The following is a 27980-nucleotide window of genomic DNA, read 5'->3' as shown; positions in this document are numbered from 1 at the left end:
TACAATACTGTAAATTCATATGCAGCAAGATAAACAGTTCTGTAAATGTAAGTACAGTATTTTTGCTGTAATATATTTATAATATTTTACTGCAGCAAGCTGCACTACAACTACATTATTAACTATTTTTATAAATTGCACTGTATTTAACTAATTTGAACTGTATTTTATTGTAGGACATTTATGCAGTATATTACTATATTTTAAAGTTGCATTGTGAAAATTAATGTATATTTTACAGTAAAGATAGACAATACTATGAAATACATATGCAGCAAGATAATAACTGCAGTAAATGTAAGCACAATATTTTTGCTGTGAATGATTTACAGTAAGTTACTGGCAGACTGCTACACTACAACTACACTGTTAAACACAGTAAAGATAGACAATACTGTAAATACATACGTAGCTAGAACAATGGTCCCAGTAAGTTACTGTAGAAATCTGTTAGCAGTGCAGAGAAAATGTGTGGTCTGATTTTTTTTGTAATGATAGAGTTAAGTTCAATTAAAAAAAAAGAAAGTTCAATTAATTTTGTAGAAGCATCCCAAAAAATCTAAATTTTATTACATATGATCTTGACTTAATAAATGTGAATTTATATCATGAAAAAAATCATTGTTCTCTTTTTTCTGTTGTTCCATTTAAAGCCTGTGACTCACTTTATACATTTATAATCTTAATTAAATAATTTATTTTTTATTTCAAAAACAGAGTTTGACCCCACATATGCTGTTAAATCTTCTGTCGTTTGTCTGTAGATTAATTTTGCCATGCTCGCATGACCTCTAGGATTACACTCAGACATGACCGTAGATTAAGGCCGAATGCAATAAAATCACTATGGCAGTCACCGTACATGGAGTCACCTCACATTATATAATTACAGCTCTTCTCAGGTCAGACCAGACCATAGTGCACCCTAGTTTGCGCTGGCATCATGGTCACTGCAGGTCAGGAACTACAGGACTTTAGCTTACACAGGAAGCCTCCCAGTAGTATGACTCAACATCGACTATCAGAATGAATAAGTACAGATCCCGTCATCCTAAAAAAATAATCTTTATGTTCATGTTCTATCTGGGCTGAATGTCCTTGATGCTCAGTGTCCCCATAACAGTTTTAAATCCCCTCTGTTTAAGGTTTACTTTATAATGTTCCAGCTCACTGTGCAGTATCAGTAACAAAATTATATATTAATATATTATATAATATCTAAAATTATATATATATATATATATATATATATATATATATATATATATATATATATATATATATATATATATATATATATTAATGTTAATTTTTATTTTTTTAAATGTCACACTAAAAATCTGTAGTTTTCTTCATACAGTAGTCAACATCTAAAGTGGTTCAAAACCTTTCATTGTTCAAGTTGTCCTAAAACTATTCAACAACACAGAGTCCTGTCTGTTTTGATCCACTTCAAATAAAAAAAATCTGTTTCTCAGAGTTCTCTGCTTGACACTTCACTTTTTATGCTTTTTATGTTGACATCTCTTTTCATTCTTTTGACGTTTTTGAGTTTTATGTTACATTTGATGTTTATATATAATTACACAAATAACACAAATTACATTTAAAGAGTTCAGATGCAAAAGCTGCTTAACGCCACTTCCGCCAAAAATAAGAAAATGACATTGAGTGAAGGCTTTAGGCATGTACTGTACTACACCATCAGCAAATAGATTTGCTTCAAATCATCTAAAATCGCAGCGTCAGACCATTCAGAAATAACAGTTTGTTGGCAAAAGCTGCTAAACGCCTCTTGCCTTTGACAGCAAAAGCATATATATCCCAAGAACCAATCAGAAGTGTGAATCGAATATATATTTTCAATGTAGCAGTGCGCTGATATGCCGACTCTTATGAGGAGACATATTCCACTTTTGATTTCGATTTTAAAAGACGGAGTTTGATGAACTAGATGGGCCTGTCTGACTGTCAGTGAATAACAAATTAAAATGTCCCTCAAAACTCTTTGCATTATAAGAAAAAGAAAACGCACTGTACAGTCAAAAGTGTAGTATGCATTCATAATGTGTTTTTGCGCAGCGACGCTACTTTGAATGAGTCTGATTTACTATACAATCAACGGCAACTCAATTTCACAAAAAACTGAGTTAAGATGCTATTCTATTATCCTACGTGGATACTATGAGGATAAACACGGGACCAAGACCTTAAGTATGGTGAAAATGAATGAATGAATGAATGAATGAATGAATGAATGAATGCTTGCTTGCTTCTAAAATTGTCAGGGAGGCATCCCCTTTTTGCCCAGTAGGCCTACCTTGTGTTTTATTTGCTAATTTAAGCATTTTTTTCAAAAGGTAAATATAATGTATAAAACTATACATTATTTATATTACTTCATAATACCTATATGTCTGATAAGCGTTTAATATTAATGAACAATGCACAGAAAATTATGTTTCACTGTGTTTTTACACTACATTTGAATATACTAAGCTTAGTTTACAGTGTTTACAATGTTTACATTGTTCTACTTACATAAAATCTAAATCTCAAATATCAGAAATGACAACAGATTGTTCAGATTAAATTAATGTCAGTTTTAATGGTATTGATTAATGCACTTACTTTACAGATTTTATTCATTCATTTTCCTTCCGCCTTATCCCTGGTCTATCACAGCAGAATGAACCGCCACTTGACAGATTTATATATTTTTAATTCGTGGTGGTTTGTGTAATGTGTTTTATTTTTGGTAAAATAATTTCTAATGGCATCTTCATTTTCAACTAATTACACTGTGTTGTTCCAATAGGTGGATTTAGAGGATTTTGCATGAAAAGCAGACGTGGATTTAGCTGGTTATGAGGCAAACGAAAATTGACCTTGTTAAAAAACAAAGAATTGTGACAAAAGTGACATTTAAAAAAAAAAAATAATAATAAATAAATATATATATATATATATATATATATATATATATATATATATATATATATATATATATATATATATATATATATATTTACTTGCTAATAACCTTTTCATTACATATAAAAATGAAATTTCTGTAGCTTATCAGAAGAGCCTGATTAGAAAAAGCTCATTTACTAGAAAATATGTCTGATGGATTAAGAGGTTTTTGCATCTGAACTCTTCATTTCTTTCCTTCAGCGTTTTTATTAACGTCTACCTCCACCTCATTCCTAAACCCAACGATCACATTGATGTAAAATCTTATAAAACAGAGTATTATTCATATTATTTATTAAATTATGCATCAAAGTGTATTTTATTAATATCTACCCCAAACTTAAACACAATCATCAAAGTGATGTAAAATATATTAATTATGCTATATTGAAGTTATGTTCGCAGCTGTATCCCATCTAGACTTTAAACTTTCCTTTTTGAGCTTGTTTTTCTTTGACTGATCTGTGGCGTACTACTGTTTTGGGCACACGTTTCACACGAAGCCTTGTCATTATTAAATGGAGTAAAAATAATGTTTTTGTTCATCATGACCATAGCCCTGAGCTCAAGTTTTAAAACATGTGCTGGGTGTTCGCTGTGCTTTGAAAGCGTGAGGCTGAGAGAATTTTACAAAATTACAAATTTACAAATGTTTACAAAAATTTACAAAATTGACAAATTGACAAATTTATTTTTATGATCCTACTGTATTTTTAATTAAATAATTTAATAATAATTATTATTATTATTATTTTTTTATTATTATTGCTATTATTATTATTATTATTAATAATAATAATAATAATAACAATAATAATAATAATAATAATAATAATATCATTATTATTATTATTATTATTATTATTATTATTATTATTATTATTATTATTATTATTATTATTATTTTCATTTGTTAATATTCAGTTTGACCTAAAGCAAACAGGGTACTAGACATTCTAATTTTGAAAAGTATATTGATATTACTTTTTTTTTTCCAAGCAAAATGTCACACAACTTCTAATGTTCATTTTGAACACTGTAATTGCAGTACACATTTCTGAACAAGAGTTTCCCCTTATAAGTAGAGATACAATACGAGGCTTAGGGCCATTAGAGAAGTTTCTTACAGGCCCCTCCTGACCATAGGCATCATGCCCTTTCTTAACTTATATTTATATTAAAATTGTACAAATGCAATTTTTCATATACACTCCAAGATCATATTCCAACCAATGTAGTTCAGTAGATTTTTTTGTACTCATTTTGTCTCATACATGCTCATAAATATTTCATTGGTTAATTTTGGCATGCAAAAACTTTGAAGCTCAGTATCTCAAAATATTTCAGAATGCAGATAGAACCTTATAATTCCAAGGTGATGATACAGTATACTCCCAGATTACATAATCCAACCAATATGGTAATTAATTCATTAGATTTTTTTTCACACATTATTATTTCAACAGTTTATTTAAATTGTAGTAAAATATGTGTTCTTTTCCTTTTTTTAGTCAATTCATTCATTTATTTACTTTTATAACAGAATGTCAGTTAAACAGTTCTGTCGATTTAAAATCTCTATTCAATAAAACATTATTTTTTTTAAAGATCCATCCATCCTATACAGTGTTTCTCAACCACGTTCCTGGAGGACCAAAACACTGCATGTATTAGATCCTTTGTCTGTCTCCTTTCAGTCTCTGTTAATAAGCTGATTATCTGAATCGGGTGTGTTTGCTTAAGGAAACATGGAAAATGTGCAGAACTGTTGGTCCTCCAGGAACGTGGTTGAGAAACACTGATCTAATATATATGCAGATAGTTAGTGCATTTAAACAAAACAGATTTATTAAACCAATATAATTATGGAAATATTATTTTAGTTACCAATCATATTTAGAAATTAAAAAACATAATGCTATTAAATTTAAGCAAAATATTGCAAAAAAAATATATAAAAATTACTACCTACAAAATTTCAACCTTCTTCAACTCACTTCAACTTCTCTTGATTTTTTATCTTTTTTAAAGTTTGTATTTAACGCAATTCTATAACATATAAATTTGGGTGTACTATTTTTCAGACTATTATCTTAAGTTATTTTGTTAGATTAGCTCCAGATTTGGCTTCAGTACTGACTAATTTGATGAATATACACAAATATAATATTGTATAACTTCCTATTAAAAATATGAATTTAAACATAGATTTGTGAGGGGTGTACGTATATATGCTGAGGACTGTATTTTTGTGTGTAATGTCATTTGGCTTATACAATGCTTTTTTCAAATCCAAAATTGGCACATACCCAATTGCATTTAGGATTTGCTTTAGTGCTTTTATACAACCTGACACAGCCCCAGTTTGGCTCTGAGACTAATCTACTCACTTGGAATGATACAGCCATTATTGATTCAGAGCTTCATGGATGCCTTCCGATAGTGTTTATGGTGTTTATTTTTGCCTTCCCATTACCATGCACCAATTTGGCTTAATGTTCCTTGTACATTGCACCAAAAAGAGTCATCTGAACCCATATGCCTGATCATTTGCACACCCACATCAGTTATGAAGCCTCTAATATCTGCATGTCATTGGTTGATGACTTCTGCTGGAATGAGGGAGGAAATGAGCTTTAGCAAACAGCTTGGAGTAGATAAATGATTTGGCACTATGCACCACGGGGATTCCTTGATAAACTCATCCGTTAATGGGTGTATTTTTATCACTAATTTGCCTTGCTCATCAACATAAACAATGATAACGGTTTACAGCCTTAAAACATCAGATTCATTTTGATCTTTTTGCTTTAACGCACCTGCTCTCGAGAGATGAAGGGCTTTCTTGGTATGCCTTCAGAATAATAAGTAAAAGAAGGTCCATTTAGGCTAGCGTAGTGGGGGTTATAAGTTTGAAGTAGTTTTAGAGCATGATGCACAGTATACATTACACTTTTAGCAATGCTTTATTACAAAAAAATAATTTAAAAAAATCTGTTTTTAATAGCACAATTATGGATAAACTGAGAATGACTTCTTTTTTATCAATATTAGTAACACTTTATAATTAGGTTTGTATTAGTTATTGTTAGTTAATGTATTTACTATCAAAAAGAAAATATGAACAGTTAATTTATTATTGTAATTATTAATCTTAACCTTAATAATTCATGTTAACATTGTTAATTTTTAATGCATTAACCAATTTTAACAAGCATAACTTTGGCTTTTTGATAACTCGTTTATGAATGCTGAACTAATAAATTCTGTACGACTATAATTAATATGTTGTATATTTAAATCTATAGTAAATATATTACCTAACATTAACTAAAGAAACCTTATTGTAAAGTGACCATATACACATATAGAATACTTGACTGCTAAAAAATGTGAATTCTAGCAGAAAATATTTTATTTACCTGAATAAAAAATATTTTAAATTAATAGTTTTATTAGGCAACATTTTATTCCTGAATGAATTTGAATTTCTTGAACAAATGTTTGAATGGCAATTTAACTTGTGTTTATGTGTTACCAATACATGAGTAATTGATTAACTAAATGAGTAGTTAATCACTGGTCATTTTTGATGCACTAAGATTCAATCAAAATCAGTATTGATCACTTCAGTTGATATAATTTTTGGTAACTTTTATGCCAGCTTCTGTGAAAATTGGAGTGCAGTAGGAATCACTTTAATGAAAGATCTGCATTAGTATAACTAGTCAGACAGGCAAACATAGGAGAAAATGAGTACACACAAGGAAATCCGGAAGCGTAGTCAGGTCACAGGCTATTGGTCAGTACAGGCGGCAAAAATGTAAACAAGAAAACAAGGCAAGGGTCAAACACAACAAAACAAAACAAAAAAAAAATCATTACCTCCATGCCTACTTCATGTTGAGGTATTTTTTTTTCAGTTTATTCATAACAATTTGCTGTTTTATTATAAAGTTAGGTCCCACTTTATATTAAGTGTCCTTAACTACTATGTACTTACATCAAAAACATAAATACAATGAACTTACTGTGTTTATAATGTATTTGAGAACACTTGTGGTGCTTTTGAGTTGGGACAGAGGTTGGGTTATGGACAGGTTTGATGGCATGGGTAGGTTTAAGGGTGGGTTAAAGTTTAAGGGATAGTCAACAGTGTATTTACAAATGTAATTACAGATGTCATTACATACATGTATTTTATCAAGCATAAGTACACAGTAAATACATGTATTAACACAATAAGTACATTGTAACAAACTATTAATTCTTATGTAAGTACATATTAGTTAAGGTCACTTAATATAAAGTGGGACCTAAAGTTATTATTATTTGCGATATTATGTATTATATGCATATTTATATTTGTTTTAATAAAAACAAGCTTAGATTTGTCCACCTGTCAGGTATTAAAACATATGAGGCATAGGACATCTATAACCATGCGCCAGGGCACAAAGTACATTTTTTCCGTTCTTAAAATAGCAAAAGTGTATTAAGACAAACCCTTAATGCTTATGCACCATGCACTTTACTCTTTGCACCATGCACTTTACACTTTGCGCTGGAAAGACTAAACAAGGAAAACGCTATGTAATGTTGCAGAGTATAAATCAACAAAACTCAGCAAAGTGACTGACAAATTGAGCAGCCAGTAATCAGTCCTTGAGCAGCTCCCAGCTATGTTTGTGTAATCAATGGAGAACTGGAACAGGTGTGTGAGGTGCAGTTTGTTGTTTATATAGTGACAGGATGGTAGTCTGGGTGAAGGTGAATGTATACCAGCAATCTGCAAGCCTGGATCGTGATCATGACAATTAGGGAGCTAAAGAAGGGGGAGGTTTTTTTTTTGTTTGTTTGTTTTTTTTTTTTTTTTATATATATGTGTGTATGTATATGTGTGTATAGAGAGAGAGAGAGAGAGAGAGAGAGAGAGAGAGAGAGAGAAAGAAAGGTATTTTTACAGGTGGTTTGTCAAGCCCACTCACCACCTGTGTGGAGAACCTTTCGTAACTGCACAATTTAAATTATTTATTTTTCAGAAATATGGAGTGATTGTAAAAAAATAAAATAAAATGTCTGGTGCAAAAGTTGTGCAAATGTTGATTAAAATGTCAGTGATATGAAAGAATGTGTTTTCTACAGGTGGTTTGTCAAACACACTCACCTGTGTGAGGCACACTCAGAATTGCATAATGTTTTGAGGTTGTCATGTTTTGGGAGGTTGGGTTGAGAGAAAAGGGTATTACATTTCTTAATTTATGTTTATATTAAAAGTGCACAAATGTTATTATTCACATGCACATTGACATCAAATAATCCAATCAGTTTGTTATTTAGTTAACTTAGTTATTCATATCAATAGGATTCTCAATTCATTTTTATTTTACTAAAATTATTCTAATATTTTTGTCATTTTATTCATTCATTTGTACATGAATGATTTAACAAAATGTCAACATGGATTCCCAGCTTCTGTGCAAATTTGACTTTCTGCGGTAAATAAATAAAAAAATATTCTGTGGTTCAAAAGACTGAAAACTGAAGCAATTGAATAATTAAGTGTCAGCTGCTTCTTTTGGGTCAGAAGCAATGTGGATTTTGAATGTTTTATGCTCATCAGAGGCTCAGTAGACAGCTGAATCATTATACATAGAAATACGATTGTGGGAGGCTTGGAATCGAGATCAGAATCTTTTAATCAAATAATCGTGCAGCCCTTTCTGAAATATTTATTTGGTGAAATACCATGTGTTTTAATACCGTCTGAAATTAGCTTTGACGAATCAGATATGCACTTTCCTTTTAATGGTGCTTTCAGAGTCATCCATGATATTCTTTCCAGATCGTTTCCCATATAACCCAAACTGTAGCTATTCAGTTTATATGTATGCAGTTGGAGTACTTCAAGTTGAATACATTTAGATAAAAAGAAATAGCTGTCACTAACAGGATTCCTATTTGCATAAGCACAAGCTTGTAAATGCATTTGTGGAGTCAAGGAAGGTGTTGACAGCTCACTGAGAAAGTCCCCCAATAATTCGATTAGCTCAAAATGTGCCTGAAGATGAAGTCACACATGCGTTGATGGTTGGTTGTTATGACATGGGTAAGCATGTTGTTCTATATTCAGAATTTGCTCTGCATTTAATCTAAGAGCACTCACACACACACACACACACACACACACACACACACACACACATACAAACACATGGAAGTAGTGCTTGGCTCTCAAGGAGCAGTTGGGGGTTCATGCCTTCATCAAAGACTAGAGAAGCTAGTGCTATACATTTACTCTCACAACAACAATTCCTGATGGTACAAAGACTCGAAACTGTGATGTTTGGATTATGACTCTCTAATTATTTGCCTGATTGAGAGTCTCACAGTGATGCAAAGTGCTATTGCTGAATCTTATTTGTAAAGAGAGATGAAACAAGAAACATGTCAACATTTTTTCCTGTGGTGGAAAGTACTTGCAGTACTTGCCTAAAAAATGTTGTGAAGTAAGAGTAAAAGTATCTGTTGTAAATATCACTCAAAGTATGAGTAAAAAGTGTATTTAATTATTGCCCAGCAGGCACACAATGTCATAAGATGTTAATATTAGATTAGATTTAGGTTGTGATGTCAGATGACCAAAATTCAATGTCTAGCCAGCATCTAAGGACAACGTTGTTTTGATGTCCAGTATTGACATTAAATGACGTTAATATTTGGTTGATTTTAGATTGTGTTACAAAGTGGTCAAAATCCAACATCCAGCCAACATCTTAAACCAACGTCAAATTGACGTCAAATACTATCATTTATTTGTCAGGTATGGCAACCAAAATGCAACATCTAACAGATGTCATAAAGGTTTCAACCACACAAAGTCAAGCTGTAACAGTAGACCCTGATATTTGGTTGATTTTAGGTTGGACGTTTTGATATCCGCCTGACGGTGGGTCTTGATGTCAACCCGATTTTCATTTCCAAACTAAATGCAATGTCCTCACGACATTGGGGTACAGTGTCAGTCTGATGTCATGTTGGCATCATATGTTATGTCATGTTGGCAGGCATATCTCTGTAATCTGTTGTTGTGTGCTAAAAAGCAGATTTTTTATTTTGCTTTGTTTTTTGTTGTTGTTGTTGCTTAATAATTGTACTTTCATACTTTGTCACTGATTAGTTTTTCAATACTAAATGAAGTAATGCATTTACACACATTTTGTCACCTTGCAGTTATAAGGTTCTAAGATTGCTTTCTGAATGATTTTGAGATATTGAGCTATACAGTTTTTTTGCATTTCATAGCAAAAATATGCATGTAACATTTGTTTTTTTTTTTAAATAAAAAGTCTTAAAATGTAAACAGAATATAAAAAAAACATCCCATAATGTAAATAAGTTGTCATTTAATGAGAATGGGTCAATAACTCTATTTTGACAAAAATGTCAGATAAAACCTTATAATTCTAAGGTGATAATTTATATTTAAGAGTAGTTGCTGGTTTTTAAGATCATTCAGTATGAATTAGTAAATGATTAATAAGCTATTCAAGATTTATATATGTTATTATTCAGCCATATACTGTAGTAATGGTTACTATGTATGTTAATAAAAGCATTATTACCAGAATTATACAGTTTTGTGACCTAATCTAAAGTGAGGACAGTTCACACTTTATAAATCCCTTATAAGTGAGCAGAAAGGTGGTTAAACTTTTATTCTATAAACTATTACTATTAGTTAGTAGACTAGCAGTCAGGCTTAGGTAGTTACATCATTGTTATTCATCTATTTTCTGATATTAGCAATTACTTACCTATTTTAGGGGTATGTTTTAATATTGTATACAATTTGGGGATAAACATATTGTTCTAAGATCAACAAAGACTCAGGAATACATCTAAATCTAGCTGTGAAACCAGGACATGTGTGTAAAAACTGAGTATATTTTGAGTAGATTCTGAAATGCCCATATGAGTTCATTTGGCACCAATAACCATTTCACAAGCAAAGTTGCCGAACAATTATTAATGTACAATTTTATAATTACTTTCAATAGTTAATTCTTTATAATTACAAGTTGCTGATGTGGGATTGGCTCATTAGAAACTGTGTTAAAATGAAATGTGCTTGGCCAAAAATGTCTGTTTGTCAAAAATAATTCAAAGTTAGTCAACGCAAAAGAAGAAAAATGTCAAATATATCAATACATAAATAAATAAATAAATAAATTATTTAAAATAGGTGGTTCATTCTGCTGTGGCAGCCCCTATTGAATAAAGGGACCAAGCCGAATGAATGAATGAATGAATGAATGAATGAATGAATGAATGAATGAATGAATGAATGAATATGTTAAAATAGGTATAGGAAAATAAATAAGATTATATATTTTCTATCAGTAACTACAGTTAATGTGATCTTTTCTCAGATCTCCTCATTACGCGTGTCCTGAAGTAATACGGGTGAGTATTGCTTTATTCATTTTTTTTTTTCATTGTAAAAGAACAAAAAAGAGAATTATAAATGAATGACCTGTTTTTAAATAAGAATTATTGTGTTTTGACATTGTCTTCTGGTTGTTAGGGAGAAAAGTATGATGGAAGGAAAGCAGACGTTTGGAGCTGTGGGGTCATTTTGTTTGCTCTGTTGGTGGTGAGTCATATCTAATTGCAAAGTCATTCCTGATTTTACCTTACAGGAACAGTTCACCCAAATGTAACTTTTTTTTTTCTTTTTTTTTTTCCAATGATTACTCACCTTCATGATTTTATTAACCTGTTTGACAGATGAAAAACAACTTTACATTCAGTGTATGGAAGATATATACAATTGAAGTCAGAATTATTAAACACTGTGTTTTTATATACAGGTATATTAATAACTTAAATAACTGATTTCATTTAGCTTTGCCATGATGACAGTACTTTAAAGGCTTAAATAGGTTAATTAGGTTAATTAGTCAAATTAGGGTAGCAAGTTATTGAATAACGGTGGCTTGTTCTGTAGTAGACAATCAAAATAAAAATGGCCTAAGGGGGCTCATAATATTGACTTTAAAATTGTTTAAAAAAACTTAAGTGAAGTTTATTTATAAACTAATTTTGAGAGGAGCAGCTTGTCCTCCTTGTTCCTAAATCACTATAAATACCCAGAGTTTCTTACTGTAAAATATACTGTATAACTGTAAAATAGACAAAATATATGCATATAATGTAGAGAAGTAGAAAAGTTCATACAAAAAAGTAACTTTACATGAACTGTTCCTTAAATTAAACTGGCCATTCATTAACATATTATATTATGTTTTTTAAGTATGTATAATATATTTTCTAAAAGTTATCAGAGGGCCTTAAGTGGTATTTTGTGAAAAAATAAACATCTGAAAAAAGAAGAAGTTCCAAAAGCAGTACAATTTTGGGCAAGTATAGGGGCATCTCAATCCTGCATTAATAACAGATTTTATTTGAATTGTTTAATCTGCACGTCTGAACCATAGCAATATCCCCAGCGCAATATCCCCCAAATGTTCCAGCTCATTTGAAATGCTCTTGTTCAATTTTGAGAGTAAAATTGAAACCCTTGAGTCTGAGAGGTTTATCTCTATATACAGAGCCACTGGCCTGCATTTTAAACTGGAACCAGGTTATTCTAGAAATAATGACTTCTTTCTTCAGAAAACATTTAGTGTTCAGAACAGGCTATTGCTGCATTTTACATGAATAAAGAAAAATGCACTCAGCTATACATGTTTTCTTGTTTTTGTTTTGTTTCCTTTCCATTTCCGCTTCACTGAAATGTAGTGGCTTGTTCATTTATGAAATGTATATTGACCTGATATAGAAAGGCAGATGGCACCAAAACCAGAAATAAAATTGACTGCTGGAAGACTGTAATTTGGCTGACTCGATGCTGAATACGCACAATCCTCTCAGATCCAAAGTGATTGGACTCTCTCATTCCTATTTATTTTGTATTTGTTTGCTTTTTTGAAACCGCTTCATCCTCATCTCTAGCATGTCAGCAGTACTTAAGAGATGCTTCAAGTAAAACAAAATTCGCAAAGTTAGAGTTTAGAAAATGAGAACTCAATGTTTATGGGTCAATCCCCGGAGCACTTTCATTTAATTTTATGTATTTGTTTAATCTTACGCATTTCTCTTATGCATTTTCTCTCTTCTTTGTCTGTCTTTTATTCAGGGAGCTCTGCCGTTTGATGATGATAATTTACGAAACTTATTAGAAAAAGTAAAGCTGGGCGTGTTTCACATGCCCCATTTTATTCCACCAGAATGCCAAAATCTATTAAGAGGAATGATCGAAGTTGATTCTGGAAAAAGGTTAACGGTAAGTTCCAGCATGTTTACTGTTGAGTATCAATTTATAGCATCATGTTTTTATGTGTTTAGCTGCATAAGATCAGTTTTATAAAATTGAAGTTTTAAACTTAATGAAACGTTTAAAGTTTTATAAATGGAGAAATGGTCTGAGAATAATAAGAACTCAAAATTGACAACATACCTGTACACTACCTGACAAATTCTTGTCATCGATGCCAGTTGTAAGAGCAACAAAAATAACTTGACTTCTACTTGATCATTTGGAAAAGTGGCAGAAGGTACATTTTTATGATGAATCATGTGTTGAACTGCATCATAATCATAACAAATACTGCAAAAGACCAATTGGATCTTACATGGACCCAAGATTCTCACAGAAATCAGTCAAATTTGGTGAAGGAAAAATCATGGTTTGGGGTTACATTCAGTATGGGGAGAGATCTGCATTTGTGTTGACCATTACATTACAAACCACAAGAGAGGGCAAATTCTTCAGCTTCAATATCGAAGTTCTTGTAAGCAAAGAAGGCCAGGGTGCTCCAGAATTGGCCAGCCAAGTCACCATACATGAACATTATTGAGCATGTTTGGAATAAGATGTGGAAGGTGGCATTGAAGATGAATCCGAAGAATCTTGATGAACTCTGGGAGACCTGCTATAGAATGCTTTCTTTGTAATTACAGATGACTTTATTAATAAGCTATTTGAGTCATCGCAGAGATGTATGATGCAGTCCTCCAAACTCATGGAAGTCATATACAATAATAATATTTTCCACTGCACCATTTATATTCTATACTCTATATCATTTCTGTAAAGTGACAATACTTGTGTCTAAGCTAAGTCAGACCTTACTGTCCTAATTAAAATCTAGGCATGGGCATATTTTATTTAGGTGAAATAAGTACCTTTCATATAATCCACTTCTTATACTAAATGATCAAATGGAACTCAAGTTATTATTTGTTGTTCCTAAAACTTGGATAGGCAACAAGACTTTTGTCAGGTAGTATATTGTAGATCTTTTTGATATTTGGTTGAAAATGTTTTTCATGTGTGATCAAGTCATATAGATGAAGAGCCTGTTCACACTCAAGTGCCACTTCATTCATTTTCTGTAATTTAAATCAGATCTTTAATTCCAACTATACATGCAAATGCAAATTTATATGCTCTGCTGATTTCAAGATTAAAGATCAAAGACCACTTTAGGAAACACTGCAATATCTGCAGACTCTGTAGACTCTCTATAATGTATGTAGAATTTGTGATGTGATTCAGTACCCTGATGTACTCACAAAGAAGATCTTTTTTAATACTTAGAACTTTTTTGGATCTGTTTAAAAACAGATTATATGATCTATTATTTTTATTTTTTATGACTTTTTCACTCTTTCACCAGATGTCAATGACAATCAAAGTAATTTCTAAAGAAATCAAAACTAATTAGTTTAGAAATTGAGTATGTGTAATAAAATGAAATTCCCAGAGGGAAAATATTGAACACATGAAGAAAGGAAGGTGTAAAAATGCATGGAAAGCCCAGACAGCACCTGAAATAGCAGAAAGCAGCCCTGTCACTTGTCAGAGTAAATTAATATTAGCTGCTTCAGTCCCAACACCTACATTACCAAATGATGAAGATTAAACCAGGCTGAACATTTCAGCAAGACAATGACCCCAAAGACAGCCCAAAAACAACTCACAGTTAATCACCTGGCCTGAATACAATAAAAATAGGAACTAAAGATCAAAGTTCATACAAATTTGTTTTTTGATTGTTTGGGTTTTTACCATCAAGTTCATGTTAACAGCTCCTTCTTTAGACATAAATCAACCAAATAATTATTTTCCCTGCTCTTAAATATGCAAATATACTGAACATTCTTTTGAATATAACTCAAAATACAGAAAAAAAAAATATATCAGATTTAAACAAAGCATATGAGCATTCTGTTTGTGAAGCTGCTTTGGCACAATTCACACTGTAAAGGGCTATAGTAATGAAAATTAGTTGATTTTTATTCTTAGTATTGTGATAAAGTGAGAGGGTTTTGAAAGTTTAATATTTAGATAGCAAAGTTAGTCGGAGAGTTAAAATGTCTTGTCTATCTCAATGGTGAAGTGTAGAACAGAATATTACTGAATTGTAAATCATGAACATAAGGGCAAACAGTATTTTTCTCAGTGCAAATGGTTAAGAGAATTTTCTTGTTCTCAGTTTGTCTGCTGTCTATATCTTGGTGAGTGGATGTCTTGAAACCTGTGAGCAATATATCATGCTGTATTTTGCCTTTTTTTTTTACGCTATTTGCAATCCGTCATTAGTGACGTAGTGTTTATTTATTTCCATAAAATAATTATTGACCTGACATGTAAACATTGAACTAAAAATGTGGAGTATATGGTATATGGCAGTTTGTTTTATTATGATGTGGGAAATTACAGACCAGGGTTAGAAGATACAGTTATGTATTTAATCTATCCCAAGATACATCCTAACGGTGGACTTTGGGTCGGTTCCTTTTGGCTCACTTAGTTGGGGTCATTTTGAATCTCACTGAACCATTTATTGAGCTAACTATTAGTACATCAGCATTCTACCACTGTTCTCCTGCCTGTTTGATAAAGTAAATAGAGTATGTTAATACAGTGAATTATTCACAATGATGAATTTTCATTATCTGACTTTTATTATCTGCTTATTCATTCTTGTAAATCAGCATATGTGCTAGCTGAAGTACATTGGATAAAGAGCTGTTCAAATGAAGGTGACTTCAGTTTTAAACAAAATTTAAAAATGATACATAATGGTACACAATCTCGACCCCTGAACACAAACTTTTCTTATTGACCTAGTCTTTCTGTCATATCCAAATGTAACAAAAAAAAAAAGTTTACTTACTTTGTAATATTCACACCCATATGTGTTCGACAATCTATTTATTCATTAATTCATTCATTTTCTTTTTGGCTTAGTCCCCTTATTAATCAGGGGTCGCCACAACTTTCCAGCATATGTTTTATGCAGAAGATGCCCTTCTAACTGCAACCCATCACTGGGAAACACCCATACACACTTATTCACACACATACACTATGGACAATTGAGCTTACCCAATTCACCTATAGTGCATCTTTGGACCTGTGGTGGAAACGGAGCACCCGGAGGAAACCCACTTGAACACGAGGAGAACATGCAAACTCTACACAGAAATGCCAACTGACCCAGCCGAGGCTTGAACCGGTGACCTTTTTGCTGTGAGGCGATTGTGCTAACCACTGCTCCAACATGACGCACCAACAATCTGTTTTGAAGTGATACATTGCCTGGTCTTGTGTAGCAAATTATGCCAAAACCTGGTATTAAACTGCCAGTAATTGTTCTGTTATCTTACAAGCTGACTTACCTAAACTCACCAGCCGCATTTTAAGGTACACCTTACTAGTATTGGGTTGGACCCCGTTTTGCCTTCAAAACTGCCTTAATCCTTAGTGAGATTGATTCAGCAAGGTGCTGGAAATATTCCTCAGAGATTTTGGTTTCTGCACATCCAGGATACAAATCTCCCAGTCCACCACATCCCAAAGGTGCTATACTGGATTGAGGTCTGGTGACTGTTGAGGCCATTTAAGTAAAGTGAACTCATTATCCATTCTGAGATAATTTGCACTCTACGACATGGTGCGTTATCCTGTTAGTTGACAGCAGTGACATCCTTTGTGGTCTTCTGCTGCTGTAGCCTATCCGCCACAAGGTTGGATGTGTTGTGTGTTCAGAGATGCTCATTCAAATTCATTTAAATCAACTTTCTTCCCCATTCTGATGCTCAGTTTGAACTGCAGCAGGTCGTCTTGACCATGTCTACATGCCTAAATGCATTGAGTTGTAGCCATGTGATTGGCTGATTAGAAATTTTGCATTAACAAGCAGTATATATATATTTCTTAAACAATGTCAGTGTCTTAAACTACTAAAATGCCAATGAAAGCATATTTGTTAAATCACAGAGTTGAATTTTCAATATCAAAAGTCGACAGAGGAAAGATAAAACTCCCAAAATGCAATTCACAACAGTAAATAAACAGACAACACCATGTGAATCACAAAATAATTAACCAATATTTAGAATAGATCAATATTCTAATCTTTAATGACTATTTTAACTGTGTAAATTCTGTCTTTGATTTTTTTTTTCAATTAATTGTCTAGTCCCAGGACATGTAGAGACCGGAACACTTGTCAATTAAATACCCCTGGCCTATAGTAAGATTGTTGTACTCTTGCAGAACATTGCCTTATGATCATATCCCATGTCTCGTTGACTTGTTCTTGTTGTCTTTTACAAGTGTCGCATTTTAATGAGTTACAATGTCTTTCAAGGACAAGCCTGCAGGAAACTGATGAAGTTTGATAGTGTAGTGAATTGTGAAACACGCTCACGTTCGTCTGACTGATTTAGTCACTTAAAAATGCGTTTACACAATGAACAATGCAGCGATTCCCTTTCCCAATTCAAACTGTACAACATGCATTTTTTAAAATACCATACAGATTTTTCTCATAACATACTGCCAATGGCTTTTGGAGAAAGATAAAACTGCTGAAATTCTTGATAAATTCTGAAGGTTACAACTGTCAAATATAATTTGTTAGAATTGTACAGACACTTTCTTTGAAAGACTTCAGCCCATCTGCATCCACAGAAAATCACTAACCTCCTGCTCTGATTTGATATTGGTCCATTCTTCTTCCAGACCCTTTCACAATTCAGACAGAATTGTTCTTTTTAGCCATGGTTTAGTCACCATGCATTGTCCGTAAATTTTCAGGCCGGTTTATATCAGGCCATTTCGTTATTTCAATTTTTTTAGCTTCAAGGAACTGGGTTACCCATATTGCTGTGTTATGAGAGCATTGCTCTGCATAAAATAAATGGCTGGCTAAATGGGGTTATTAATGCTGAAAATTGAATTTATTTTAGTGATGGAGCTTCTGAATATTTACCCATTTATCTACTTGGATTAGAGTCCTAGCCCCTGCTCCAGAAAATGTCACCAAAACCATAAAACTTCCTTAATGACTTATTTACATACTCTGGTCTTTTTCACAGTTTCATTATGACCATAATGGTTCTCATTGTACTAAATCAAATTTAAATTGCTTTAATCACTAAAGTCTAGGCTTCCATGGGTCAAGATATTTTTGGAATATGTTGGAAGGTTTATTCCAGACATTGATAAAATTGATTGAATTGGGAATTGATTGATTTTTTTTTCTTCTTTTTTTGTCCGAATCATGGAATATCAGAGATTTTGATTGACCTTTTTAATTTTCAAAATATAATTTTTAAATTCAGTGTTTTTATAATCACAATGTCATTCTATTACTTTATTTTATAACCCATCTATGCAACAGGAAATCACTTAAGTAAAATGCAGTCACCAAGCTGTACTTGTAAAAAATACTGCATTGCTTTGTGTCTGCTCTGCTCAAAAACAGTTGCTTGTTTTTCTCCGCATTTTTTTCAAGTGCGCTCCTTTCTGCAATTGCGTTAGACTTCTGATTCATTTGCCTATGAGTAAATAACTAGAAGTAACAAACAGTCAAACTACTTGTGCTTTAAATCCTCATGTTTGATTATACAATACATTCTAAAGTACAGTATATATTATAAGAAAATACCATTTTGCAACATAGATTAAATTACCAAGCTGTTTTGTTGGGCAGAAAATGTATGGTGAATAAGTAAATAAGAGAGCAAATTTTAAAACATTTAATTTACAATCATCGCATCACACTTGCATAAAAAAAAAAAAAAAATGTGTGTGTGTATAAGTCATGCAAATGACATTTTCCATGAGAAGAATGCTCCCCAGCCAACTTTCTTGAAGAGAGGTTTGGTCACTACAGAATGTGCTTTCAGTCCAAATTCTCTTTAATATCAAAACACTGTATATATGCAATTGCAATATATTGCTTGAGATGCACTGTTTGAGTGAATATTTCCATTTCCATTCATTCATTCATTCATTCATTCATGATTCATTTATTCAATTATTCGATTTCCTTCAGCTTAGTCCCTTATTTATCAAGGGTCGCCTCAGCAGAATGAACCATTAACTATTCGGGCCTGTTTTACGCTGCAGATACCCTTCCAACTGCAACCCAGTGATGGAAAACACCCATACACTCTCACATTCACATTTAAAATTCTGTTTGGCCAATTCACTTAATCGCATGTTTTTGGACTGTGGGGGAAACTGGAGCAACCGGAGGAAACCCACATGAACACTCACTGGGAAAAAAAAAAAACTTTAGTTTATCTAATTTAAAGAATAAAATAGGGTAATGGTTCACATCTAATTTTTTGACTTGGCCCAACTATAATTAAATAGTTTGCCTTAAACAATATTTTTTTTTCAGTCTATGAAGGTACAAAGCGAGTTGTAATAATTGCTGTTCGCAACTGGAGCTAGGAGAACACTCTGCACAACCCTGTGTTGTCAGTAATCTAGCAAAATAAGCAGGTATGAGGCAGCATTGTCTTTTTATTCTGAGCTCAGAACACGAAGAGCCATTAACAGGACCATACACAATATCCTCGTTGATAGTGATGGGCAATATAAATGAAATAATGGGCGTAAATCAAAGAAGCCAACTCAAACATAAACACACAAAGTTTATAACAAAACAACCCATCTGTTTTAACTAATATAACACATAAACTCTAAACCATTTCCCATGATGCCCCTGGCTACAATGTTTTGGGCTGGGTCATCACTGTGTGAGTAACCTTAAAATTGTATTAATTAGTCAAAAAAAATATTTCTTAGTTGAGCACTCGATCAAAATCATTTATTTTTTAGCTATGTTTTGAACTTAAAATGTATTACTTGAAAAATAAAACAAATAATATTAAAGTGAAATTAAATATACATTTTTAATTGGATGAAGTACTGCTTGGTAACATGTTTCAGTGTGGGGAGATCATGCAAGTTCACACAGAAGTGACCCAGCTGGGAATTGAACCAGTGACCTTCTTGCTGTGAGGCGACAATGCTAACCACTAACACAGACCATCAGTTGAGTTTATCAGATTGTGTTCAACATACCACAATCGAAAAATTGATGAATGTTTGTCCCAACAGTTTACTGACAGACGAACATACAAATGTTTCTTAAAAATATTCTTTTGTGAACTGTCACATTCAGTCTACAGCCCATTGTTTATGAGTTTTACAGATGTAAACAAACATATCCATCTACATGGTAAAGTATACAATATGTGCATTTTTGTAGTTTATTACTGTATCTCGCTTAAATGAAAACGTTAGTGGCGCCACATCCAAACAGTGTGTGATATTAGCATATGCAAAACGCATATTTTAGTAACAGATAATTGGGAAAACGGTGGATAGCAGATATGACCACTTCAAGCAGAAATATGCAAATAGCGATTGAATATCACTGCACCTCTCATCTCTACACACCCAGTAATTTGTCATCACAGGGTGATGTATCCTCTTTCATATTAAAAGTGAACGGTGATCTGTGTGTTTAGCTTACCTTCTTTGCACCAGCCCTTCTTTACACTGGAACACTGGACTCATTCCAGTATTAATCTTGTGTATTGCCAGACTTTAGTGAGCTTGATGTGAACTGGAACGGACTTGGATGTCGCTTACACAATTCCATGAAGGTCACAAGACTGTAGCATGTACCATTCATCATTTTTCAGAAGGCTTGTTCATGAGCTTCCTCATTCTGGGTTGTGTGCACGCTGGATGGCCGTTTTGCCAAGTTTACAGCATCAGATCTCAGAGTAGACAATGTCCAAACAGTATATGATGGGCACTTTAAAAGATGGAGCCCTTTGGAACCTTTTTGGTGAAGAAACACAAACTTATTATAGCAAGAAAAGAGTGTCTGAATGACATGTTGTATAACTTAGCATATTTTTTATGCTAAAAAAATTCTCAGTTATTGTATATACATTATAATAGTATGTATGTATATGTATATATATATATATATATATATATATATATATATATATATATATATATATATATATATATATATATATATATATATATACTATGTTATGAATTCATGTATAATAATATTTACATATAATACGAATATTTCAATATTACTAAAGAAAATGGAATGTTCTTTATGGTGACCTTTTTACATATTTTAACTTGTATTTTATTTTGTCATTAGTTGCACCAAATAAATGCTGTACAATTGAGAAAAGGAAAGTTTATTAGGCTCTTTTTGGCATGAAAAAAATCGTAAGGTTTTAAAGGATCTACTGTATTTGGGAAAAGCTTATTTTAAGTCCACTAGACTTAAACAGTTAAGTTGAATCATTTTTTTAAAGTCTCTGTTCTGGATGGAGCACTTTAAACTTAGCTTAGCATCTATCATTAAATCAGATTAGACCAGTAGCATCATGAGTATTCTAGTACACCTAGAAAATAGCAACTTTTCAATTTCTGTAAGCTAAGCTAAGCTAAAAGAACTCTTGCCAAGCCCAGAGATTGGCAGAACATAAGAAAAATGGTAAACTCAAATGGTTAATGGTAGGGGAGTTTTAAAATGAGCCTATTTCCAAAAAAAAAGAAAAAAAAAAGAAAAAAAAAGTGTAGTGTTTCTTTAGGCTGTAAATGTACTGTATAGGCGATACTTCAGACTTTTTATTAATTAATTTCTACTGTTAGCATTATGAGTGGCAGAGTATAGTTCCTAGAGATGTTGACAATAGTAACTTTTCAATTTCTGTCTGTCTTAGTAAACAATTCACCTAGTCAAGCTTTAAAATTTTTTTTAAACATTTTTGATCGGTGCTAATGGTCTAATCCAATTCAATAATTCATGCCACGCTAAAGTAAAAGTGCTCTTGCAAACCGGAGATTGGCAGAATATATTCAGAAAATGGTTAAACTTAACTGTTTAATGGTAGTGAAGTTGTAAAAGGAACCTATTTCCAAAAAAAAGTTTAGTGTCCTTTAAGCTGCAAATGTAATGTATATTCGTTATTTTAGACTTTCTAATTTTATTATAAATTAATTTCCACTGTTAGTATTAAGAGTGGCAGAATATAGTTCATGTTGACTTAGAAATTGCTACTTTTCAATTTCTGCCTGACACAATTTATCTAGAGTTAAGCTTTAAATATATAAAATAAACTTTTTTTTTTGAGTGAAGTGCTAATATTCTAATCCAATTCAATGATTTATGCTAAGCTAAAGGTGGTCTTACCAAACACAGAGATTGGCAGTGTGTGTGTGTGTGTGTGTGTGTGTGTGTGTGTGTGTGTGTGTGTGTGTGTGTGTGTGTGTGTGTGTGTGTGTGTGTGTGTGTGTGTGTGTGCGTGCGTGCGTGCGTGCGTGAGTGCGTGCGTGCGTGCGTGCGTGTGTATACAATATATATATATATATGGTAAAACTGTTTAATGGTAGGCAAGTTGTAAAATTAGTCTATTTCCAAAAAAAAAAAAAAAGTGCAGTGTTCCTGTAAGCTGTAAATGTAACATATTGTGTTATTTCAGACATTTTCATTTTTTATTAATTAATTTACACTGTTAGTATTGTAGTGGCAATTTTTTTTCAGGAGGCTCTCTCAGTGGTCAAGAAGACACATTCTTACCCAAAGTGTCTTTTACAATTTCTTTCTTTGCAAAGAAAGTCAGACAATCATGCAGCAACGCAAGTTTCTGCAGTGTGTTAGATGCCGTAGTTTGTAATACCCACAAGGTCATCAGTGACATACAGGATGAATCCCAGTTACATCAGTGCTCAACTTCATGTTTGACCATCTATATTTCAGCCCTACGTCCCATCCGAACATATAGTTTGTTAAATCACTATGTACTTATGCAGACCTTGTCTAGTGATAAACAGATGTTAAAGTGGTCACACGTGGTCTAACGTAAACAGTACATCCATGAAAAATTAAAAAGACAGACCTTTATAATGTATATAAATAAATTTCCATCACAGTTTCAAGAGTGGCAGAGTATATATATATATATATATATATATATATATATATATATATATATATATATATATATATATATATATATATATATATATATATATATATATATATATATACTGGAGTGTTCTTTTAAGCTGTCAATGTAACACATTGATGTTATTTCAGACTTTCTCATTGTTTTTATTTCTCTTACAGTTAGAGCTGATCCAGAAGCACATGTGGTACATGTAAGTACTGAACTACTACTAATTTTTTCTTGTTTGCTTGTTTTTTGGGGGGAGAAAAGAAGCAAAGTTCATGACATATATAAAGAGAATGGCTAGAAATGGAGTGGGTAATCGGAAAGGATACATTGAGATCAAATGCAAGTCTGAGCACTATACAGTGTGTGCGCGTCTATGTGTGATAAATGGCACAGACCCCACATGTCAGCGGCAAGGACAAATTTCAACATCCCCGGCAGGGATTTGCTGTCCGCTTGTGTGCTATCGGCTCCGACGTCTGGCTTCCTCAGGAGAGAGCGAGACAGCAGGCGAAGGTCAGCCTGACATGCTCATATCATGCCCTCTTGTCTGAATGCCTCTCTGGGGTCAAAGACATGGCAGGAACGCTCCCTATTCAGCGACTGGATTTTTAAACAGAATACTTGTGTTTTTAGCTGCTCCCGTATAGACCACCGTCTTTTCTAACAGATGGCAACAGCAAATATTCAGCATAGATCTGTAAAAAATAAGGTTATGAAGACACTTGTCGTGGATGTAGGGTCATAACAAGCTGCGTTTGTTGTGTTGGAACGCTGAGTAAGTAACACCTGTTGTTTGGTCTGACACTTTTTATGAATGAAGGTATTTTTTGTTGTTGTTTTTTATTACACAGTTAATTACTGCATGTTATTCCAATGCAAAAAATCTTTGTCTTCATAATACGTCATTAAAATGACTTTCACTGGTTAAAAAACCCAGCACAATTGTATGCACATTTTACACTGTAATAAATATTGCTGCCTAATTAACTTTTCTAGTTATCTCAACCTTATCAAACTGACTAAAAATATTAAAGGTCATATTTTGGCTTTGGGGGTCTTCAACAACAGTCTGATATGCATGCAAGGTCAAAAAAATACTTTTATTGTCTTATAATATGCATTCATTTTTACTCAATTATCCCAACGACTCCCATATGATTTGTTCAGCGATTCATTTGTACCCAAACCATCTCTTAGCGCGATGCTAATCTGCGCTGATTGGTCTTCTGACCCAGTGTATTACGATTTGTCGGCTGCGTTCAGTGTGAGACAGAGAGAAATGCCCACCCAGGCTGATCAACAATTTTGAAGTAGTCAGAGTGCAGAATGTATGTGTGAACCCAATGCAGGAGTGCATTAAAGCAATGCAGTTTAATACCAGCATATTATTCTTAACCACGACACACATTCAGTAATAATCCACACAGTGGCCAAAGCTGAACTATTTAAAACCTGACAGCCAAACCTAAGTTGATGGTGGCCATAGCAATGGCCAACGGCAGTGGATTGCAAGTTGACAAATGTTTTAAATCTGTAAACAAAGCAGCACATGTGGCATTTTCAATGTGGTTTTGGATGCAATATGAGAATATAAAAAGTCAACCAGATACAGTACAAGCCGCTTGGAGCAGTTACAAATAAGAATTACATTTAAATACATAATTTGCAAATTAGAGGAGGCACCTATTTGAAAATAACACTGCTACAGTGTTTGTCTTCTTTTTTTGCTACAGTGTTTGTGGCCGGGGGTTTCAATTTTCCCAGGTCTGCATGCACAACAAATGGGCGGGTCATCACGCCAACAAAGCTAAAGATTTGTTACCCAGATGATTCATTTGAAATACTCTGAGTCGACTCTTTGATAGATGAATCAATAGTCTTAAACATGGCACACTTTCAGATTTAAGCCTCATTTCACTTCATTTCACCTAGAGCTGTGTTACACACTGCATGAAAGGTTATTTTCAAAAACCCATAAAAGGGACTCTTTAAGTTAAACTTTGTATAGCTTTAAAAAATAGGTTGAAATCTGATTAACTTATTCAAATAAGTGAATGGAACATGAAAATATTTGTTGTCTTGACTTTTTGTTAATAATTTTTTACACCGTAGTGTTTTTAAAAATATGTTGTTGTTTGACATTTTAGTTCAAAATCATGGTTATTGTTACGGTGTCAAAAAAGCTTAAATTTCAGCATGATTACTTCAGTCACTCATGAAATCTTTATTTTCAACCCTGTTCAAAATGGATGTGCACAGGTTATTTATTAACTTTACACAAGTTAATAGAATGTTCAAAAGGACATCTGCTTTTGAAACATCATATACTTCTTTAATGACACTTTTAAACAATTGAATGCATTGTTTCTAAATGAATGTATTAATTTCTATGTAAAAAGAAGTTCTTGAGAAATAAATCAGCATATTAAAATAATTTCTGAAAGATAATGTGATTTAGAGGACTGGAATAAGGATGCTGGAAATGGCAAAACAGTCATTTTAAATTGTCCAAATATATACAGTTTGAAAGAATTATTAGTGATTTTTTTTGTCTTTAAATATTTCCCTAATTATGTTTATCAGAACAAGGGATTTCTTAACACTATTTTCTGTAAAAAAAAAAAAAATGTCTTCTGGAGAAAGTCTTATTTTATTTGTTTTATTTCAGCTAGAACAGTTCTTTTTTAAAATATTAATTTTAAGATCAAGAACAAACCATTGTTGACTTGCCTAATTTACCTAGTTAAGCCTTTAAATGTCACTTTATTTCTTCACTTCATTGTGGTCCAGCAACTGTTTGGTTACCTACATTTTTCAAAATATCTTTTTTTTTTGTCTTTAAAACAAATAGAGATTGAGTATGAGGAATTATGCCTTTAATTATATTCAGTATAGTAATGCCAATTTAGTATTTAGATTTGATTTAGGCTAACTTTGTTATCTTTTCCTGCACAAAATTCACTTTTTAAAAAAATGAAATAAATGTAGGTTGGGACTAGTGGCCCAAAATCCACTAGGGGAAAATCTGAAATATATAAAGAATTTGTCTTCTTTGAATGTCTTTGCTTCTGCTGATAATCTTAGTGGGAGAGTTCCATGTGACTGATTGGCTTCTGGTCTCCTCAGAGGGGGCAAGAATGAACCGGAACCGGAGCAGCCGGTACCCAGGAAGGTGGCGATCCGCAGTGTTCCCTCATCTGAGGACATCGACCCAGATGTTCTGGAGAGCATGCACTCACTAGGGTGCTTCCGGGACAAGAACAAGCTGATGAAGGACCTGCTATCAGACGAGTAAGTAAATGGCTAATGTTTGGAGTGTGTAAATATAAAGGCTATTGTGTGAAGAGATTAAAAGAAACCTTCGAAATTCTAACTTTATCTGTATTTATATTGATTTTTTTTTTATTACTATTCTCTAAACTAAAATTTCCTACCAAATTAAAAACATTTTAAACCGTTTTTGCTTAAAAAATATATATTTTTTACACATGGCTATGCAAGTACTTTTTACATGAGACTAAACAATGTTGTACAGGATATTGTGCAAGAGAGGTATAAAATGTGAATATTGTGCAAAAGAGGTATTTAAGGTTTAATATTGTACAGTACAGTTAAAAGTTGAGTTAAGCAGTGTAACATGATAGTGGTAGATTTATACTTTACATTAGTTTCATTATTAAGTTATTGGAGTTTAGATAAAGTGGCACAGGTGGTTTGTCAAGCCCACTTACCTGAATGAACCACAAAATGTGAAATGCACAATGTTTACAAGAGACACGGAGTGATTAAGAAAGTCTCTATAGTGCAAATGTGCAATGTGGTGCAATAGTCCGAGAGATAAGAGATTTTTGAGGGGGGTAAATTGATTGGAGTTGAGGGCTCTCACAGCCTGTGGGAAGAAGCTGTTGAGTGGTCTAGCCGAGCAGGCTCTAATACTTCAAAACCGTCTTCCTGATGGCAGCAGCTGGAAGAGACTGTAGATGGGATGGTAGAGTTGTTCACAATAATGCTAGCTTTGCTGGAGCACTGTGTAAAATTAAAATAAATGTTCTCATACTCATATAACCATACATAATAGATCAATAATACTAATGATAATAACTTAGAGGCCAAATGTAAAATTAAATTGCATAACATCCTTTCCACAATCCATGTTCCCAGCAGATCTTTTTTGTTTGCTTTGTACTGTATATTTTCACCGTTTTTTTTTTTTTTCTTTTTTGTTTTTTTTTGTGTTGTCATTCTTCACAACTCAAACAACTTAAAATGCTTTGACAGTTCCTGGAACTTCAGAACTTTATTGCATGTCTGAAAAATTTAGCTCTTCACCCAAAACATATAATTCATACTTCAAAACTGATAGTTAATGTTTTTCATCAAGTATGCCATGCTGCTCAAAATATTTAGTTTTAATTTCAAGTTTCATGACAGCCAACCACAAAAGTTTTTACTACAAAAAGTATGTTTGACATGACGAAACTTGCGATCTTAGTTGGCTAGCGATGGTTTTGGGAAACGCAACCCAGATTAGTTCATCCATACATTTTAATATAATTTGCAAACTTGAAGAACCAAGTTGGCTGGAAATCAGTTATCAAGATTAAAAGATCCAGGATCTGTCAAAG

General features: G+C 32.7%; 1 protein-coding gene across 15 annotated transcripts in view; it reads left to right on the top strand.

Annotated features, from left to right (window-relative positions):
- Nucleotides 1-27980, top strand: part of brsk2a (BR serine/threonine kinase 2a) — a 324106-nt gene that overhangs the window by 240654 nt on the left and 55472 nt on the right. For all 15 annotated transcript variants that reach the window (XR_012400417.1, XR_012400416.1, XM_073943185.1 and 12 more), the window contains exons 6-10: nucleotides 11409-11442; nucleotides 11564-11632; nucleotides 13178-13324; nucleotides 23526-23557; nucleotides 26482-26646. Coding sequence is in view for 13 of the 15 variants with exons in the window: in XM_073943185.1 (XP_073799286.1) it covers nucleotides 11409-11442; nucleotides 11564-11632; nucleotides 13178-13324; nucleotides 23526-23557; nucleotides 26482-26646 (447 nt within the window). In the remaining 2 variants the exon portion in view is untranslated. The remainder of the gene's footprint in view (nucleotides 1-11408; nucleotides 11443-11563; nucleotides 11633-13177; nucleotides 13325-23525; nucleotides 23558-26481; nucleotides 26647-27980) is intronic.

Source organism: Danio rerio, chromosome 25, assembly GCF_049306965.1.
Source record: "Danio rerio strain Tuebingen ecotype United States chromosome 25, GRCz12tu, whole genome shotgun sequence".
NCBI lineage: Eukaryota > Metazoa > Chordata > Actinopteri > Cypriniformes > Danionidae > Danio > Danio rerio.
Note: the sequence above shows the minus strand (reverse complement) of the source record. Positions and strands in the feature narration are given on the sequence as shown.